The sequence below is a fragment of the Rhinopithecus bieti genome, unplaced genomic scaffold (assembly GCF_001698545.2).
Source record: "Rhinopithecus bieti isolate Rb0 unplaced genomic scaffold, ASM169854v2 scaffold_81031, whole genome shotgun sequence".
Lineage (NCBI taxonomy): Eukaryota > Metazoa > Chordata > Mammalia > Primates > Cercopithecidae > Rhinopithecus > Rhinopithecus bieti.
The window spans coordinates 252,802-272,369 of record NW_016830217.1 but is presented as its reverse complement, the minus strand read 5'-3'; the positions used below and the strand labels follow the sequence as shown (position 1 = coordinate 272,369).

Here is a 19,568-nt window from a genome sequence, read left to right as displayed (position 1 = left end):
CTCTGCATCAAAAAAAAAAAACAGTATACTATTTGGTCGTTTTTAGTTTATTCAAAGAATTGTGCCTCCATCACCCCCATCGAATTCCAGAACATTTTCACATTTTCTTTTTTTTTTTGAGACAGAGTCTTGCTTGCTCTGTCGCCCAGGCTGGAGTGCAGTGGCTGGATCTCAGCTCACTGCAAGCTCCGCCTCCCGGGTTCACACCATTCTCCTGCCTCAGCCTCCCCAGTAGCTGGGACTACAGGCGCCCGCCACCTCGCCCGGCTAGTTTTTTTTTTGTATTTTTTAGTAGAGACGGGTTTTCACCGTGTTAGCCAGGATGGTCTCGATCTCCTGACCTCGTGATCCGCCCGTCTCGGCCTCCCAAAGTGCTGGGATTACAGGCTGGAGCCACCGCGCCCGGCCCAGCTCTTTCCTGTTGAACGCCTCATAATCCCCTCAACTCTCTTGGAGAGGTATTATTGTCCCCACTGTATAGATGAGGAAACTGAGGCCCAGAGAGACACAAAGCCATGCAGCTCACAACAAGCAGGGCTAGGACTTGTGCCCGTATCTTCTGTCCCAGGAAACAGGTTTTCTGCTCTGCTCTTATAAAAGCCCTCCAAATGGCCTGATTAGGCCCAGCCCTGTCCTCCATTCTCCCCCCACCACTCACAGCACAGTGAACTCTTCCATGTGGCTGAGCAGCTGTTTGCCCACCATGATGATGATGAGCTGTTGGGTGACCTCGGTGTGGCAGCCACCAGGGCCGCGCTGTTGTTGGCAGGCACAGAGCACCTTACTCAGGGCTTCAGGGCTGCATAGGGGTTACCCCACCTCCTTGCTGGTGCAGAAAGTTGGCCACCTGCTCCTCCTACCCACTTTGGAGGCCCCAGAGGCAGATCCCACCCCTGCCAGACCTGAGGTTGTGAGGACTACCCACTAACCTCCAAGAGCCAGCAACCCAGGGGTACATAATCACATCCTCACTCTGCATGCTGAGCAATGTGCCATACTGACCGGGGTATCCCACAAACCTAAGGGCCTCCCTCTCTGGAGCCAGGCTGCAGCTCAACTCCATGCTGAGGCTGACCCCATTTCCCCACTCTGCTCCTGATCCTCTGGCTGCCCCCTGAATTGAGAGATAACCCTGCTGACAGAGCTGATGGGAGGCCTTGCCTACCCTACTAGGGCCCAGGGGTCTGCTGGGACCGTGGCCTAAACCTACTGCTCAACCTACGATCAGCCAATGCGGCATTTGTGGCCCAGGAAGATGGAGTCATTGTGCTGGGGAGTGGGCTCTTTTGGTGATCATCCTTCAATGACAATGGCAATTACACAATAACAGCACCTCCTGAGAGTTCAGCACTTTATGACTCTTAACCAGATCTCATTAAAGACTGGATGCTCCTAGGGAAAAGGACCAGCTCTGATTCATTTCTGTGTCCCTAGCATCCAACCAAAGGTGCACAGCAGGAAGGCTCCCAAAAGATGGTGATAAAGTCAAACTGCAGCATTGGGAGGTGGCATTGTCAGGCTTAGGGCCACCCAGTGAGGGCTGAAGGACAGACTGAATGCAGGTGTTAGATTTTCACAGTTGTGCAATGATGGGCCCGGAAATTACAGTCGGTAAGACTCTAGCCCAGGGAAATCAAGAACCAGCTTTAAGATCAATAGCAAGACCTGGGTAGGGACAAATCTGGAGCTCAAAGGGTGCTGCTGCTTTGCTGGGCTGCTTCCTTGGGAAGCAACAGCCCCAAGGCTGGGGTTTGGGGAATGGTCTTCACCTGCCTTTGAAGAATGCCATGTAGAAGGGAGAAGAATAGAAATTGACAAACTGAAAATGAAAGTGAAGGCATTTTCATGGAGGGTCTGGATTCTATGCATCTCTGGACAAAGGGCAGAGCTTGTCGGAATTCTACTGGGCGCAAGGGGGCAGGCATAGCCCATCAGGTCAGCCCCTATGCTCCTGTCCTTAACCTACCAACCCCTAATGTCAGCCATGTGTCCCTGGCCACTCTCGCTTGAAGGTGACTGCAGACACCAGACTCCCAGTTCCCAGATGACACAAACATAGCCCTGCAACCCATTACCTTCACTTACTCCATCTGGTGAGTCAGCCCGTGTGGTGTAGACCTGGTTTTAGAGGAAGACCAGGCCAGGTGTGGTGGCTCACACCTGTAATCCCAGCACTTTGGGAGGCCGAGGTGGGTGGATCACCTGAGGTCAGGAGTTTGAGACCAGCCTGACCCACATGGTGAAACTCCGTCTCTACTAAAAATATAAAAATTAGCCGGGCGTGGTGGCAGGCACCTGTACTCCCAGCTACTTGGGAGGCTGAGTCAGGAGAATGGCATGAACCCAGGAGGTAGAACTTGCAGTGAGCCGAGATCACGCCACTGCACTCCAGTCTGGGCGACAGAATGAGACTCTGTCTCAAAAAAAAAAAAAAAAAAAAGAGGAAGACCAGTACCTGGTTGAGCACAGTGCTGCTGATGTTGGCAATGTTGCCAGCCTAGGCAGAGTGATGGGCCATTACCTGGAGCCACCCATGTGGTGGGATGAAAAAAACCTGAAGATGCCCACATTAAGCCTGGAGCCTGGAACAGTGCTCCCACCCTCCATTGCCCCAAAGGACATTCACGTGGGTCATGAGCACAGAGCTGCCAGTGTGGAACATTGCAACGCTGATAATGCCATGGTAAATTATGACACACAAGCCAGGTGCAGTGGCTCACACCTGTAATCCTAGTACTTTGGGAGGCCAAGGCGGGAGGATCACGAGGTCAGGAGATCGAGACAACCCTGGCTAACACGGTGAAACCCCGTCTCTACTAAAAATACAAAAAATTAGCTGGGCGTGGTGGCAGGTGCCTGTAGTCCCAGCTACTCGGGAGGCTGAGGCAGGACAATGGCGTGAACCCGGGAGGTGGAGGTTGCAGTGAGGCGAGATCGCGCCACTGCACTCCAGCCTGGGTGACAGAGCGAGACTCTGTCTCAAAAACAAACAAACAAACAAATTATGACAGACACAGGGGAAATCATCACAATGCAAAGCTGGGGGCTGGGAGAGAGGGCTGTCAGAGCTGGAGAGTGGACTGCCAGGGTTCCAGTGCACCCACCCTGAAGGGGCCAGTCCTTCCAGAGCAAAGGCTCAGTGTCCCCTCACCACAGTGAGGATGGCTGCAGAGCTGGTGAGTAAGCGGGAAAGACAGCTGTGGGGTGGGAAGTAGAGCTCCTTCAAGTCTGTCACTGGGTTTGGGTCATCTGCAGGGCCAGGGCAGCAAACTCTAGATGTGGGCACTCCTATCACAGGGGGCAACAGAAATGTGCATCCTAGGGCCAAGAGGCTGGTGGCATGATCCTAGGATAGGGGAAGCCCCCCACCTTTTCATGACTGCAGAGGGCGCTCTGGAAGTACAGGAATGGGTTCTAATTCATTTTTGGTTTTGCAGGGCCTTTTTCCCCAGGGCATGGTTAAAAGCCTGTGGATGGATGGCTACATGGATGGGTGGGTAGACAAAGAAGTAAACAGCAAATGGGTGGACATGTGGAAAAGGGCTACATAGACTGATGAGTGAGCAGGCAGTAGGCTGACAAATGGGTGGGTAAACTGGGCAAGCAATCGGTAAATCTCTATAGTTTATTCACAAGAAAGTGGGTAGGTAGGCAGGTGGGTGAAGGGATGGACGGATGGCTACGTGGGTGAGCAGATAAAAGTCTGGGATGGTTGATGGATATGAGGATGGATGGATGCATGAATGGATGGATGGTTAGGTGAGTGAGCAGATGAAAGTCTGGTTGGATGGTTGATGGACATGAGGATGGATGGATAGATGGATGGATGGATAGGTGGATGGATGGATGAACGGAGGATAGATGGATAACTAGGTGGGTGAGCGATGAAGTCCGGTTGGATGGTTGAGGATTGATGAATGGATGAATGGATGGATGAATGGAGGATGGGCAGATGGTTAGGCGGGCAAGCAGATGAAAGTCTAATTGGATGGCTGATGGACATAAGGATGGACGGATGGATGGATGGATGAATGGATGGATGGATGAATGGATGGATGGATGAAGGGAGTGAGCAGATGAAAGTCTGGTTGGATGGTTGATGGACATGAGGATGGATGGATAGATGGATGGATGGATAGGTGGATGGATGGATGAATGGAGGATGGGCAGATGGTTAGGTGGGTGAGCAGATGAAAGTCTGGTTGGATGATTGATGGACATGAGGATGGACGGATGGATGGTAAATGGATGGTTAGGTGGGTGAACAGATGAAAGTCTGTTTGAATGGTTGATGAACACGGGGGAAAATGGATGAATGGATGAGTGGGATGGGTGGATGAGTGGGATGGGTGGATGGGTGGATAAATGGATAAATTTATTACTTTAATCAATAACTATTAACTGTGTACCACTGTGCAATAGATACTGAACATGCCATAGTGAACAAACTGGGGAAGATCCATGCCCTAATGAAGTTTACAAACTAGTTTGCAAGACAGAGATAAATGAATAAACGCAGATACATATATATATATATATCCTATGAAGGAAAACTTTTTCATGCATGGTCACTCTGAAGAAATGACACTTTAGCTATGATCCAAAAGGTGAAAAGGTGCTAAAGGGACAGTGGAGAGAAGCTTTCTGGGGAGGGAACAGTGGGTGCAAAGGCAGGGCCACTCTTTCTCTTTTCTTTTTTTTGAGACAGTCTCACTCTGTCCCCTGGGCTGGAGTGCAGTGGCATGATTTTGGCACACTGCAACCTCCCCCTCCCAGATTCAAACAATTATCCTGCCTCAGCCTCCCGAGTAGCTGGGATTATAGGTGTGCACCACCACACCCAGCTAATTTTTGTATTTTTAATAGAGACGAGGTTTCGCTCTGTTGGTCAGGCTGGTCTCGATATCTTGACCTCGTGATCCACCCGCCTTGGCCTCCCAAAGTGCTGGGATTACAGGCGTGAGCCACTGCGCCTGGCCGGGGCTAATTTTTGTATTTTTAGTAGAGATGGAGTTATGCCAAGTTGGCCAGGCTGGTCTTAAACTCCTAGCCTCAAGTGATCCGCTTGCTTCAGCCTCTCAAAGTGCTGCGATTATAGGCATCCACCACCGTGCACAGTCAATTTTAATTTTAATTTAATTTTAATATATTTTTCAGAGACAAGGTCTTGCTGTGTCACCCAGGCTGGAGTGCGGTGGCACAATCATAGCTCACAGCAGCCCCAAACTCCTGGCCCCAAGTGATTCTCCTGCCTCAGCCTACTGAGTAGCTGGGACTACAGGTGCATGCCACTGCACCCAGCTAATTTTTTATTTTTTAGTAGAGGGAAAGTCTCACTGTGTTGCTGAGGCTGATCTTGAATTCCCGGGCTCAAGTGATCCTCCTGCCTCAGCCACCCAAAGTGCTGGGATTACAGGTGTGAGCCACTGTGCGTGCCCAGGCCAGGGCCACTCTTGAGAGTCACCTGAGTTGTGTACTGCACTATCCAAAGGGTACCACTGACATTTACTTCATTGTCTCAGTATTCCATTTGTGCTTTTTCAGTCCCCCAGCACCTGTTTAACCAATACCTTATGTTAAATTATCCCTGTTAAAATACCTTCTCTGGTTTCCTATCTTCCTATAACCCTGTTGAATGGATAAAGTGATGGATGGCTGGACAAATGGGTAGGCAGAAGATAGATTATTCACAGATTCACTCAACAAACATTTATTGAGCATCTTCTACATGCTAGAGACTATTCTGGGCACGGGGTTACAGCAGCCAACATCACACACAAGGTCTCTGCTCTCATGGAGCTCACATGCCAGTGGGAGAAGACAGATAATAAACAAATAAATCGTAAAATACAGTGATGAATGCTACGATTAAATTAAAACCGTGACAGGGAGCCTCTCTGGATTAGTGATCAGGGAAGACCTCTCTAGGTAGGAAACATTTGAGACTTGAATGACAAGGAGTAGGCCATATAAAATCTGAAGGGTCTGGGCATGGTGGCTCATGTCTGTCTATAATCCCAGCACTTTGGGAGGTTAAGCCAGGCAGATCGCCTGAGGTCAGGTGTTCGAGACGAGCCTGGCCAACATGGTGAAACCCCATCTCTACTAAAAATACAAAAATTAGCCGGGTGTGGTGGCACACACCTGTAATCCCAGCTACTCAGGAGGCTGAGGCAGGAGAATAATTTGAACCTGGGAGGTAGAGGCTGCAGTCAACTGAGATTGCACCACTGCACTCCAGCCTAGGCAACAGGGTGAGACTCCATCTCAAAAACAACAACAACAACAACAACAACAACAAGTTGAAGGAAGAGGATTCTGGCAGAGCATAGCCAATATAGCCAATGCCAAGACTCCTGGGTAGAAATGAACTTGACCTATTTAAGGATCTGGTGGAGCCAGTGGGGGAGAACCAGACACAGGCCAGATGGCACAGGGCCTTGCAGGCCACTGTGAGGGGTTTGGATGATTTCCCAGGTACGTCTCAAATGAGACTGTCCTGGAAGGCTTTGAGGAAGGTAACACAGAATGTCGCCGTACTGGCAGCTGAGAATGAATTAAGTGGGGCAAGGAGACCTGTTGGGAGGTCACTGCAGTGGTCCAGGAAAGAGGAAATGGTGACTTGGACTGGAGTGGGGAGAGCTGGGGTGTGGCAGGGGAGGTAGGGAGAAGGGAACTCAGGATCAATGATTAGATGTTTGGATAGACAGGTAGGTAGCTGGATGGGTGGGTGGGTAGGTGGAATGTTTTATCCTTCTCGGTTCTGGGGAGGGTCTCTTTCCAAGGTCCAGCTTATTATATAAATACTCCCAATGTTTCACCTCACCAAGCCTATAGCATCCTGATGTCAGGGGAGGGTGGAAAGTGACCCGGGAAAAGTGTGAGGAGAAGCCAGATTTGGATCCCAGGATGTTGGACTCCAAAGTCTGAGCTCTTCCCAGTACACTTTCTGGCCTCTGAGAACTCTGGGAAGTGTGGTTGTGGCCTGGAGGGCTGAGCTGGGCATCACCTCGTGGTCCTGGAAGTCGCTGCAGTCCCAGTGGTGGGCCAAGGTGGCACTCCCTGCTTCCAGTGCTCCAGGAAGGCCATGGCCCAGAAGGACATGAAGATCCTGAAGAACACAGTTCCTGAGTGGTCAAAGAGGCAGCTCAGCTGTGAGGAGGGGAGAGAGGGCACAAGGTAGGGCCAGCATCCAGGCCCAGGTTGGGTCCAAAATACCTACCTGTTATTTTTTCCCCTTTCCCTGGCTCCCCTTGGCCATGGGGCAGATCCCGGAAATATTCCACATGGCACAGGTACCACAGAGTGGCACCCCCACTGGCACAGATCTCCTCTCTATGAGCAGAGGGTGCCTATCCTGGGAAGGCCTATCCTCAACCAGGTGGACAACCTGGCCCATCCAGCCCATCCCCCAACCCTTCTGCAGCCACCCACACTGTTGTGTTGGTCCCCACGGTGACAAGGCAGGAGATAAATAGCAGGGTGCTCACCAGAGTGACAGGCAGCAGACAGGCCATGTAGAAACCTGAAGGGTAAGAGAAAGCTCATGAACCCCCATCTCTGCACTCAAGCCCCACTCCCAGACCCCACCCCAGCGCCAGACTCACCTAGCCAGGCAAAGTGGATGACCACCTTCTCCCCAAAGTACTCTCATATGTAGTCAAGGGGCTTGTACTTGTGACAGTATCCCCAGCAAGCCCAGTACGGGTACAGCAATTGGCGAGAGTTGAGATCTGAACCGGGTACCTGGTACCCAGGCAGTTCAAAGGGATCCTAGGAGGACAAAAGGAGGGAGAGCTGCAGGGAGGTTTGAGAGTGCTCTCCGGATGCCCCAGCCACTGCTGCCATGCTGTCAGGCCTGGGAGAGATCTGAGCTTGGGATATCTCTTCCTCATGCTGTGGGAAGGCTGCAGTGTAGACGCCCTCTGACAGCAGGTGGGCGATGCCCATCTCTGTATGTTTCTTCTTCCCGGAGATTGTGCGGGCCAGGATTTCTGCCACTTGCCAGGGGAGTCCTGGCGTCAACTGCCCTCTTAAGGTCCCAGCTGGACTCGCCCCAAGCAGCCATCTCACCACTCAGTGCCTCCACATGTAGGAGAAGTAGGAGTCATGGGAATCGCTGCCCAGGAATCTGTGAGAGCAACAGGGGTCAGAAGCCCAGCCCTCCGCCCGATCTGAAACCTAATACCAGTCCAGAGCCTCTCCGTTGCAGACAGGCAGGTGAGACACGCCAGCTGCCATTGCCAGAGAGCCCTTCTGCCCACAGAGCGCAGCCTGGGCTGCGTGTGTTCCAGTCAGGTGAGCATCAGATCGGATTGAACAGGTGGGAATCAGGGATGGTGGGAAGGGCTGGGGCTCCAGTTTGCGGAAAGAACAGAGTCTGAGACCTAAAGCAAGTGACGCAGGAGTTGCCTCTGAGGCACGCCGAGGAGGGGCAAATCAGCCTTGGCTAGGCTAAGGCTTCTACCCGCTCCTGCCCCTCCGCGGACAGACTTCGCTCACTGGAGGCGCCGCCCGGTCTCACTGGCCGGGCTCCGAGCTGCGGAAGGCGCAAATGTCCTACCGTCGGCTGCGCACCATCTGCTGCAGAGGGTTGCGCAGGCGCAGGCGCTGTTGTGGCTCCCCCCCGCCCCCCCCTCCAAGCCCTCAGAGTCGGGGTTGGGCCGGGCCTGGGGTCAAGGACAGGGTTATGGCCCCTGAGGAGACGCTGCCCCCGGCGGACCCGTCCCGCCCTTCCACCTGCGGCCGCGCGCGCAGGCTCAGTTCCTCGGTGTAGTGCAGCGGCTCTCAGGCGTTGTGCTACACGCCTCTACACGCTGTGCTACACGGCTCTCGACTCTCGGAGAAGGGTGCGGCGCTACGCGGGGCTGCTTTCCTGGCCTGCTTTCCCAGGAGGAGAGGGAAAGACCCCTAAGACCCTCCCCTTACGGTCCCGGGAGGTGACAGATCCCCCTTTTTTTTTTTTTTTCCGAAACAAAATCTCGCTCTGTTGCCCAAGCTGGAGTGCAGTGGCGCGATCTCGGCTCACCACAACCTCCGCCTCCCGGGTTCAAGCGATTCTCCTGTCCCAGCCTCCCAAGTAGCTGGGATTACAGGCATGCGCCACCACGCCCGGCTAATTTTGGTATTTTTAGTAGAGAAGGTGTTTCACCGTATTGGCCAGGCTGGTCTCGAACTCCGGACCTCAGGTGATCCGTCCGCCTTGGCCTCCCAAAGTGCTGGGATTACAGGCGTGAGCCACCGCGCCTGGCCAGGTCCCATTTTTCGCGTCGGTCCTTTCTGCCTTCAAAAGCGCTTTGACATGCCTTTCCTCGTTTAAATTTCAAATGAGGAAAACGAACACCCTGGTTTTTCAAACGCGGAGACAGACGCCGGGTGGGCCGCATCGTATAGTGACTGATCTTGCCCCTTTCTTGGGTGCCTCCAATGTGCCAGGCCCTGGCCTGAGCGTTTTACACCCTTCATCCGTGTAATCGTCATAGCCCCTGCATAGGGCTGACACTACAGCCAAACCCATTTGACAGATGAGCTGCTGAAGGCGCTTGTGCTGGTCTCAGAGCTGGCCAGGGGCGTCTGCGCTCGGCCTCGAGACCCGCAGTCCGCAGGCTCTGCGCTCACCTCCTCCAGGTTCCGCTGAAAATTCTTGCGCCAGGGCAGCAGCCTGAGTCGCCTCTCTATCGCCGCCGCGGGAGTCGCAGCTTCTCCTCCCAGGGGAGCACGAAGTCTGTCCCATCGCGGGGTCAGGGGGACAGTTAGGAGCGGTCTGACCCTGCTCCCGCTCTGTCCCACTTTTTTTTTGAGACGGAGTCTCGCTTTGTCGCCAAGGCTGGAGTGCAGTGGCGCCATCTCGGCTCACTGCAAGCTCCGCCTCCCGGGTTCACGCCATTCTCCTGCCTCAGCCTCCAGAGTAGCTGGGACTACAGGCCCCACCACCACGCCCGGCTAATTTTTTGTATTTTAGTAGAGACGGGGTTTCACTGTGTTAGCCAGGATGGTCTCGATTTCCTGACCTCGTGATCCGCCCGCCTCGGCCTCCCAAAGTGCTGGGATTACAGGCTTGAGCCACCGCGCCCGGCCCCACTTTTATCTGGGTGGAAAGGATCTGAGTTCATCAGTCCCTAGTACTAAGGCCAAAATTAAAGGAAATTTGAGTTTGTAGCAAAAGGTATTAGGGTTAGTTCGAGGAAGGAACTGCCCATTGCAAGAAAAAGACAAGAGACGCTGCGGGATTCCTCCGGGAAGGGAAAGGAGGTTTAAGGGAGAGCCTGTGGCCTGGTCACTCCGGCCTTGTGGGTGAGGTGGGACAAGAGTCCTGTCTGGCCCAAGTCTCACCAATGTAGGTTTTCCCGTCTCAGAAAATGTTACTCCTGGAGTCCAGGACGTAAATGCCGCCGCAGGGCGTGAGATATAGTTGTCGTCCCGGTTCCTGTCGGTGGCGTCATTGCCGTCCTGGGTGCAGCAGGCATAGGGGTGAAGGTGAGGGGATGGGGCACAGTTGCAGGTGCCAGAAGCTTCTCAATCGGCCCAGTTGGGCCACCCGTCCCTCCTCGCACCCCTGACTAAATTTGAAGTGTAACAATAGAGGCGCTGTTAGCGCGATCTGGGACGCTTCTTCCTCCCCTCCACCTGCTCTCAGACCAGAACCGCTGCTGCTACTGTAATAACAAGGACGATGATAACAGCCAACATTTATTGGGCTCTTAACTTGGTGCCCGGCACATGCTAAACATTTCACATGCATTTACTTCTCACAACTCAAATAAGTAGGTGCTGCTATCTCCATTTTACAGATGTGTCAACTGAGCAAAAGAGAATTACAGAGGACTTCCAAGGTCACGCACTTCCCCTTCAACCTCCTTCTGGACCACGTAACAAGGCCTCAGTCCTACCCCTTGCCTCTCAGGATCCACCCCTTCTTTATAGAATAGAGCTGAACACCAGCTCCCCTGCTTCTGCTCACCCACCAGTGTTCCAGAGGCGGAAGGGCCTCCAACTCGCTCCTCCAGCTCATTTTTGTTGTTTGTTTTGTTTTGTTTTTTTGAGACAGAGTCTCACTCTGTTGCCCAGGCTGAAGTGCAGTGGTGCAATCTTGGCTCACTGCAACCTCCGCCTCCTGGGTTTAAGCGATTCTCCTGCCTCAGCCTCTTGAGTAGCTAGGATTACAGGCACTTGCCACCACACCCAGCTAATTTTTGTATTTTTAGTAGAGACAGGGTTTCACCATGTTTGCCAGGTTGGTCTTGAACTTCCGACCTCAGGTGATCCACCCACCTTGGCCTCCTAAAGTGCTGGGATTACAGGCGTGAGCCACTGTACCCAGTGGAGCCCAGGAGTTTGAGACCAGCCTGGGCAATATAGCGAGACCCTGTCTCTCAAAAAAGTTTTAAAATTAGCTGGGTATGGTGGGAGCTACTTCTGAGGCTGGGGAGAAACGGAGAGGATCACATGAGCCCAGGAGTTCAAGGCTGCAGTGAGTGATGATTGCGCCACTGCACTCCAGCCTGGGCGACACAGCAAGACCCTGTCTCTAAAAAAATAAGAAGGGCATCAGTAAGAGGGCAATGGCAGAGCATTAAACCAGGTGTGGGGCTCCTTGGAGTTTGAGGCCCTGTGTGACCAGACAGGTCACAGTCCCATGCCATCAGCCTGAACACGTGCATGTAAGAACATGCTCTCCTCTCACCCACTCTCCACAGGGCTGCCCGGAGACCTCCCAGGAGGCACAGGCACTGACTCTTCAAAGCATTGTGGCTTCCAGTTCTGCACTGTGGTGATGGAGGCCCCAGGGGTGGCCTACTAAATACTAAAGTGGCACCGGGGTTACGCTGGGAGGAGCTGAGAAGGCAGCCCTGGATGGCTGGTGGAGGGGCTCTAAGCCCCAGCCCTGTTGCCCTCCCCACTTTGTCCTCACCCAGGGAGATACCTCTTGTTTGGGGTAAAGGTGGATGAGGGTCAATTCTCTGACCAGAGCAGTGCCAGCCAGGAGAAGACTGCCCTGCCTCGCCATGTGGGGCGGGGGGGGGGGGGATCAGGTGATCCCCACGAACGCTTTCTGGCTTTTGGCTGAGCTGGTGCCCAAGAGGGATGGGAAGCCTCCTTTCTGGGGGTGGGGGGGGAGGTGGTTTATGCCCAGAGATGACCAGCTGGGATGTGGGGTAGGTGGTTCCTAAGCACAAATGCCTGTAGCTGCAGGCCCACAGTCAGGCCTGGGGCTGCCTTCTGAGCCCTACCCTACACTCCATTGCTGCCCAGGTGAGCTAAGTTCTCCTGGAGTTAAGGACAGAGGGGGATGTGGACAGATCCACCTGGAAGCAGGGCTGAGGGCTGCAGGAGTGGGAGCTGGCCTGCAGGCTCTGAGGCTGGGGTCCCGTCCAGGGACATTCCTTCTTGGGATGTGGGATAAGTGCAGGACCTGAGCTCTAAGCCTTAGTCAGTGGTGAGAAGGTGCTGGAATCAGTCCTTCCTCTGGCCCAGACCCTGGAAGGGTTGACAAACGTAGGTGGCAGTACCCAGGGAGGACAGGCTGGCAGTGTGGATGGGCATGTGAGCAGTGTGCTTGGGTGCAGGCATCAGGACAGGTGAGTCTGGACCTCCTGTGTGTGCCAGCAGGCAGGAGCGGAAAGTGCTTTCGTCCTAGCGCAGGTGTGTGTTAGCACAGGTCATACTGTGTGAGTGGGGCCTGGGCAGAGCTACAGAGTTCCAGGAGTCAGCTGGCTTTGGGGACACTCTGCTTTGAGCCAGACGCAAGCCAGGCCTCAGCCCAGGGGTTCATCTATGGGGCTGGGCAGGGGCTCATTGGAGGGGATCGTATAAAGGCCCCTTTCCCTGGGGCCTTCCCCTCATCCTCCTTAGCCTACTTTCACCAGCGTCTCTGGCTTATGGGGCAGGGCCAAGACACAAGGCTGGGCCTACTCACTCCCCTCCCGGCTCTTGTCCTTGATGGCCTCCATGGGACAGAGCTGCCTCTCAGGCCAGCTCACGCTCTGACCCCCACTGGGATGGTCCTTGGCCTTGCATGGTGCTGCTTTCAGGTGCCCCTGGGCTGCCAGGACTCCTATCCTAAGCCTGGCCTGACAGCTTCATGATCAAGAAAGGCATTGCAGGCCAGGCGCGGTGGCTCGCGCCTGTAATCCCAGCACTTTGGGAGGCTGTGGCTGGCAGATTATTTGAGGTCAGGAGTTTGAGACCTGGCCAACATAGTGAGACCCCATCTCTACTAAAAATACAAAAATTAGCTGGGCATGGTGGTTGGCGACTGTAATCCCAGCTAGTCAGGAGGCTGAGGTAGGAGAATCGCTTGAACCCAGGAGGTGTAGGTTGCAGTGAGCTGAGATCGCACCACTGTACTCCAACCTGTGCCACAGAGCAAGACTCCGAAAAGAAAAAAAGAAAGAAAGAAAAAGAAAGGCCCTGCAGAGCAACGGGCTTGACTCCTGGACTCACAGGTGGACTCCATGTCCCAGCCTCCCCCGCAGCGCCACATGACTACATGACTGCTGGGTGCTGGCCTCTGCAATGTGGGCAGAATGAGGTGCCACCCTGGGCCTGGTCCACAGAAAGCTGGGGGCCACCTCCCACCTGCACTCACTCCCTGGCTGCTGACTGGGTGCTGATGCCCTAGGGCAGCTGGACAGGGTCTCCGGGGCTGGGTCTCTGTGTCACCTCCTCCTGAGCCGAGGCCTGCGCAAGAATGAACACGTGGAGTTCAGCACTGGGATTTCAGAGTGTATCTGCTACAACAGATGGTGTCACTTCAACCAATACAGGTTCTTGATTGAAGTCACTTGAGAGGCACCCCTTCTTCCAGTCACCCTCCGTGGGTGCTGCCAAAGGGGGAAAGGCCGTGGGAGATGTTTGAGCTCAGGGCCCTGTTCCCCACCTCCCTGCCACGAATTCTGCAAGGAAAGCGCTGCTTGGGGGCCGGCCTTCTCTGGCCACATCCTCTGTATCAGGTCATGCTGGCTAGTCCTCCAGATGGGACCCATGTTCCTGCCTCAGCCTCAGGCCCTATGTCGAGACCTGAGGGTTGGGGGTGGGATCACAAGCACCCACTCGTTATTCATTCAGGAGTACTCTCTGGGGGGCTGGGAAGCAGGCCAGCTGCCACCTGGTCCTGGTGCCACAGCTGTTCAGCAAGGCCGTTGAGTACGTGGGCAACGTCAGCCAGCCCAGCCCGCCCATCCAGCGTGCGCCCATCAGCCAGCCGCCGCCCTGGCACACTCTTCACCCGTAGCAGGGGCAGCTCCCAGGCCTGCCGAAAGGCTGTGAGGTCCCGCTCAGGCACGTCTGTGTGCATGTACTGGTCAAATCTGGAGGAGGGTCAAGGAGCCTGGCTGGGTGCCTCTGCACAGCCCCCCATCAGACCCTGCCTCTCCCTCCTCCCTGGAGCCCACACCTAGGAGCTGGGGTAGCCATGCTGTACCCTTTAAGTAAAAGCCCAGGTGCTGAATTCCATGTCTGGGCAGAGGCTGGGCCCCTGACCCCCTTGCTCCATGACTTGCTGAGGGTATCCAAAGGATACTTGGAGCCGATGACCATCCTGACGACACCAGGGGCCTCACCTGCTATGCGGGCCAGCTGTCCAGGGAGGTCTTCAAAGGAGGCACGGTCAGTGAAGGAGAAGAGGAAGAGGAAGGCATCTGTGTTCTCCATGCAAGCCTAGCGATGGAGAGGCATATAACCATATCACCTCCCATCAACTGCAGGGCCCTGAGAAGAATCAGGAATAATCCCTCCTTTCACAGATTGGGAAACTGAGGCCCAGGGCACGGAGCGGCTGGTCCTAGGACAAGCATGGGCTGGGACTCAGTCTCCAGTGCCAGCTCAGATCTCTGAGCAGTGCCTTGAGCTCATTACTACCCAACCAGCCCCTGGCAGAGCCCACCCAGGCCCATATGCCTGCTCACCGGGAGCATATGATCGAACTTTTTGAGTGCAGACTCTCCACAGTCCCAGAACTCAAAACGAAACATGACGACACGGCCGTTGGCCTGCAGCTTGGCTGGCCAAAATACCACGGTGGTCTGGATGCCTGAGGGGGAGCCAGGGTAAGCCATTCAGCATGGGAGAGGTGGGGATGGAGGAATAGGGGGCCAGGAAGGAATAGGAAGAAGAGATACATCCCTGCCCTGATGGGTCCCCAGTTTGAGGAGGGCAGCCCAGTCCTTGACCCAGGAGAATTCAGTCTGATGGGAGAAACAGAGACCAGCCCTGGAGGAGACTCTGGTATACCAGGAAGATGCAGCCCTAGCTATGGCAAAGCAGTTTCATTTGTATGTCCAGGGAGACCCAAAGGGCCCAGGACACTGGGAGATGTTTCAACATGGTGGAACAATCAGCATCCAGTGGTGAGAAACAAGAAAGCAAGATTAGCATTTCCTGAGCATCTGCCTTGAGCATAGCTTGATGCTAGGCACGTTACCACCACCACCTCTGTTGGCAACCACACAACAACCCTGTGGGGTCGGTACTATTATTCCTTTGGGACCAAGGAGCCCATGTAGGCTCAGAGAGGTGAAGTGACTTTCCAAGGATCCAGAGTAAGAGGTGGAGCTGGGTATCAACCCTGGCTTGTGTGGTCCAGGGCCAGGTTCTTGCCTCCACCCCCAAGGAGGGCCTCCCAGGATGGGCAAAGGATTGAGGTCCCACTCACCGGTGGTCTCGTGGTGCACCACAGGCACCTCCAGGCCAGCCAGCTTGGCCACCAGTGCCGTCTTGCCCACACCACTCTTTCCAGACACAAAGATCTTGTAGCTGGCAGTGTCGATGGACAAAGGTGGCGGCAGCACTGGCCGCTCAAGCAGCCCTGGGGCAAAAAGGGAGCCAGGCAGGGTCAAAGGGTGCTGTGGTTTGAAGGTGTCCCCCAAAGTTCATGTGTTGGAAACTTAATCCCCAATGCAGCAGTGTTAGGAAGTCGGGCCTAATACGAGGTGATCAGCTCGATTGTTCTGCTCTCATAAATGGATTAATGTTGTCATTGGGGCAGCGGGTTTGTTATAAAAGCCAGTTTGGGCGTGTCTTGCTGTCTTGCTGTTGCCCTTCTGCCTTCTGCCCATGGGATGACACAGCATGAAGGCCCTTTCCAGATGCCACTGCCATATTCTTAGACTTCCCAGCCTCCAGAACCATGAGCTAAATAAACTTCTGTTCATTATAAATTACCCAGAGGAGGCCAGGCGCAGTGACTCACACCTGTAATCCCAGCACTTTGGGAGGCCAAGGCGGGTGCATCACCTGAGGTCAGGAGTTCAAGACCAGCCTGGCCAACATGGTGAAACTCCATCTCTACAAAAAAAATACAAAAATTAGCTGGGTGTGGTAATGTGTGCCTATAATCCCAGCTTCTTGGGAGGCTGAGGCAGGAGAATTGCTTGAACCTGGGAGGTGAAAGTTGCTAAGCCAAGATCACACCACTGCACTCCAGCCTGGGCGACAGAGTGAAACTTTGTCTCAAAAAATATATAAATAAATAAATAACTCAGAGTGTGGTATTCTGTTCTAGCAGCATAAAATGAACTAAGACGGGGATAAATCCTGCACTTGCCCCATCAGATCCTGGGCTGGACAATCTCATTTATTTAGTTTTATTTTTTTTCTTTACTTTCTATTTTTAATAGGGATGGGGTCTCACTGTGTTGCCCAGGCTGGTCTTGAGCTCCTGGGTTCAATCAATCCTCCCACCTTGGCCTCTGAAAGTGCTAGGACTACAGGCATGAGCCACCACACGCAGCCAAGGACAACCAAGGACAACCTCATTTCTAATGGCTTCTTCAGGGCTAACCAACCATCTGTGGTTCTTTTTTTTTTTTTTTTTTTTGAGATGGAGTTTCGCTCTTGTTGCCCAGGTTGGAGTGCAATGGCATGATCTCAGCTCACTGTAACTTCAGCCTCCTGGGTTCAAGTGATTCTCCTGCCTCAGCCTCCCGAGTAACTGGGATTACAGGCATGTGCCACCATGCCTGGCTAATTTTGTAGCCAGGGGGTTTCTCCATGTTGGTCAGGCTGATCTCGAACTCCCAACCTCAGGTGATCTGCCTGCCTCGGCCTTCCAAAGTGCTAGGATTACAGGTGTGAGACACCGCGCCCAGCCCCATCTGTGGCTCTTAATACTCAACCCAATTTTACAGAAGTTTGGGATACAAAGAGACTGGCCTAAGTGATTATAGTCAGTCTGTTGATAGTTATTTACTAGCTGCTCTCAACGTTTCTTGTGGGGCCTGCATGACAACCACTGAATGATACATTCAGGTGCATAAACCCAGCTGTTAAAAAAAAGAAAAAAACCCAAATGTCTGTGGTTAAAGTAAAAACACAAAAATTAAAAGCCATCACTGCCATTCCTCTAAGTTACGGCTGTTTGATCCTATCTGTGGTATAGATAATATGGTCAGTGGATTCTATGATGTCCCCAGAAAATCAGCTCGACCTTCACTCAATTCTCTTCCACTCAACACAACTAAATGCAAAATAAATACAATACCAACCAACCTTCAGTGAACACCCACTGTATGCCAGACCTTGCTCAGTATGTTATACAAACACACTCCTTATGAATTTCCCCAGGACCTCTATGGGATAAATACTGTGATTATCCCCATTTTACAGAAGGACTTGAGGCTAGAGTTCACTTATCCCCAGTCATACAGCTAGCAGTGGTGGAGCCTGGGTCACTTACCTGGGTATGTGTGACCCCAAATACAGTGTTACCAGCCATCATGGGATTAAAGGGACAGTGGCCATAATCGAGGGTTTTTTTTTTTTCTTTTGAAATGGAGTTTCTCTTTTGTCACCCAGGCTAGAATGCAATGGCTGGACCTAGGGTCACTGCAACCTCCGCCTCCTGGGTTCAAGTGATTCTCCTGCCTCAGCCTCCCGAGTAGCTGGGATTATAGATGCGCACCACCATGCCTGGCTAATTTTTGTATTTTTAGTAAAGACAGGGTTTCACCATGTTGGCCAGGCTGGTCTTGAACTCCTGACCTCTGGTGATCTGCCCACCTTGGCCTCCCAAAGTGCTGGGATTACAGGTGTGAGCCACCAGGCCTGGCCTTCTTGAGGGTCGTATTTTGAATCTAGTGTAATTTTTTTAAAAAAAATAAACAGTTGACTTATTCACAAATTTTGGTTCTAGCTATCTCACTCTCTGGTCTTAAGCTTTCTGGCACCTTGCTTCTCCTGCCCAGAACTGTACTCCACAGCTGATTCCAGGCACCTTTGCCGGCCTGTCAGCCGGGCCCTGCCTGGGTGAGTCAGTTTCACTGAACTAACTCACCCAGGCAGTTCAGTGGTGGGGAACACTAGTGTCTCATCCTAGAGACAGCAGGACATGGAAGAGGCTCACCTCTGTTAGGGTGTGGTATTAGCCAAGTCTGTACCATGTGCTGTTGAGAGGTTAAATGGGCGTGCACTGTGTAACGTGCCCAACAGAGGGCCTGGCACCAGCGGAGAGCTCAATCAACTGCATCTCTGGTGACAGTGGTTGCTGGCAGGGTGTCTGCTGTTTCCATGTTCCTGGCTCTGACGATGGAATTAGCTCTAAGGAGACTTAGGGGTGGGGAGTCCCAGAGATAGGGCTTTCAGTCCCCCAGGCTGAAGACTGCTGAAGACTGCAGCAGGCTCTCACTGCCCTGCCTCTCTGCTCTCTTCAGAGAGCAACAGGTGACACTGGCAGGGAGGGACAAGTGGCAGGCTGGAGGAAAGGGAGAGGCACTTACCAAACACCCGCCGGCGGTTCTTGCGCAGAATGCAAGCCAGGTACTCCTTGCCCTCGGCACTTTCGTGCCAGTTTGGGACAACCACCGAACCGGGCACGGGAGGTCTGGCCATGGCTGGGCACCGCGACGGGGTAGGGAAGTGGCAGAATGCTGAGACCAGGGAATGGGAAGGGGGGTGACCGTACCAAGCCGGGCCTGTGATCCCTCTTAACTGCTGACTCTCCCGGTGGGTACCAGAAAGTGCAGTCCCTCAGTTGCCTCTCTCCTCCGCAGTGCTCCCTGGGGATAGTCATCCCATCACTGCCTAGCGAAGGTATTTACCCAGCCCCTCTCCCCTTGTCACCTCCGGGGGTCACACAGCCCTGCTGCTCCTCTACCTTCTAGATCCCAACTCCCGGGGCTACCTAGCCCTCACCGTCAGCATTCCCGGCGGCGAAACAACCCGGGTGCCGAAGGCCCCTTTAAACGCCCACCCGCGCGCACATCGCCCCAGCCCGCCAGGCCCGCTTCCGCCCGCCTGCGTCCGGCTTCTGCCGGTGCTTGCAGCTCAGGCGCCGGTGCTCGCGGCGCATGTGCAGAAGTTGTTGCCATGGAGACGCCGGAGGCTGGATTGGGCGGGTTCCGGCCTGCGTTCGTCCCTCCTACAACGTCCGCAGGAGCGCCGCGCGACGGCGCTGGATAAGGCCTTTTCCTGTGGGTCGTGGATCCTCTTCTCTGCTACTCCGTCTGATCCCCGGTTTTTCTTCCAAAACATCTTGAAAACCCCCTTCTCCGGGAGCCTTCCATGCTTCTCTGTATCTTAGTTTCCTCTTCCATAACGTGGACGTAACATGTTATTCCCTCCATAGCAGTGCT

At 53.8% G+C, this 19,568-nt stretch overlaps 1 protein-coding gene and 2 long non-coding RNA genes across 3 annotated transcripts; 1 reads left to right on the top strand and 2 right to left on the bottom strand.

Annotated features, from left to right (window-relative positions):
- The first annotated feature begins 3,118 nt into the window (after window positions 1-3,118).
- Window positions 3,119-11,086, top strand: LOC108524254 (uncharacterized). Its single transcript, XR_001884011.1, has 3 exons — window positions 3,119-3,176; window positions 8,096-8,298; window positions 10,791-11,086. It is a non-coding gene; the product is annotated as an uncharacterized LOC108524254 (long non-coding RNA).
- Window positions 6,256-7,694, bottom strand: LOC108524255 (uncharacterized). The gene is made up of 3 exons (XR_001884012.1): window positions 7,608-7,694; window positions 7,491-7,525; window positions 6,256-7,152 (listed from the first exon to the last, which is right to left on the bottom strand). It is a non-coding gene; the product is annotated as an uncharacterized LOC108524255 (long non-coding RNA).
- Window positions 11,087-13,699: 2,613 nt separating the features above from the next.
- Window positions 13,700-19,239, bottom strand: CPLANE2 (ciliogenesis and planar polarity effector complex subunit 2). The gene is made up of 5 exons (XM_017865320.1): window positions 18,714-19,239; window positions 15,653-15,805; window positions 14,907-15,031; window positions 14,522-14,658; window positions 13,700-14,309 (listed from the first exon to the last, which is right to left on the bottom strand). The coding sequence occupies exons 1-5, from the start codon at window positions 18,823-18,825 to the stop codon at window positions 14,060-14,062; spliced, it is 777 nt and encodes a 258-aa protein (XP_017720809.1). The 5' UTR covers window positions 18,826-19,239; the 3' UTR covers window positions 13,700-14,059.
- Between the last annotated feature and the right edge of the window lie 329 nt (window positions 19,240-19,568).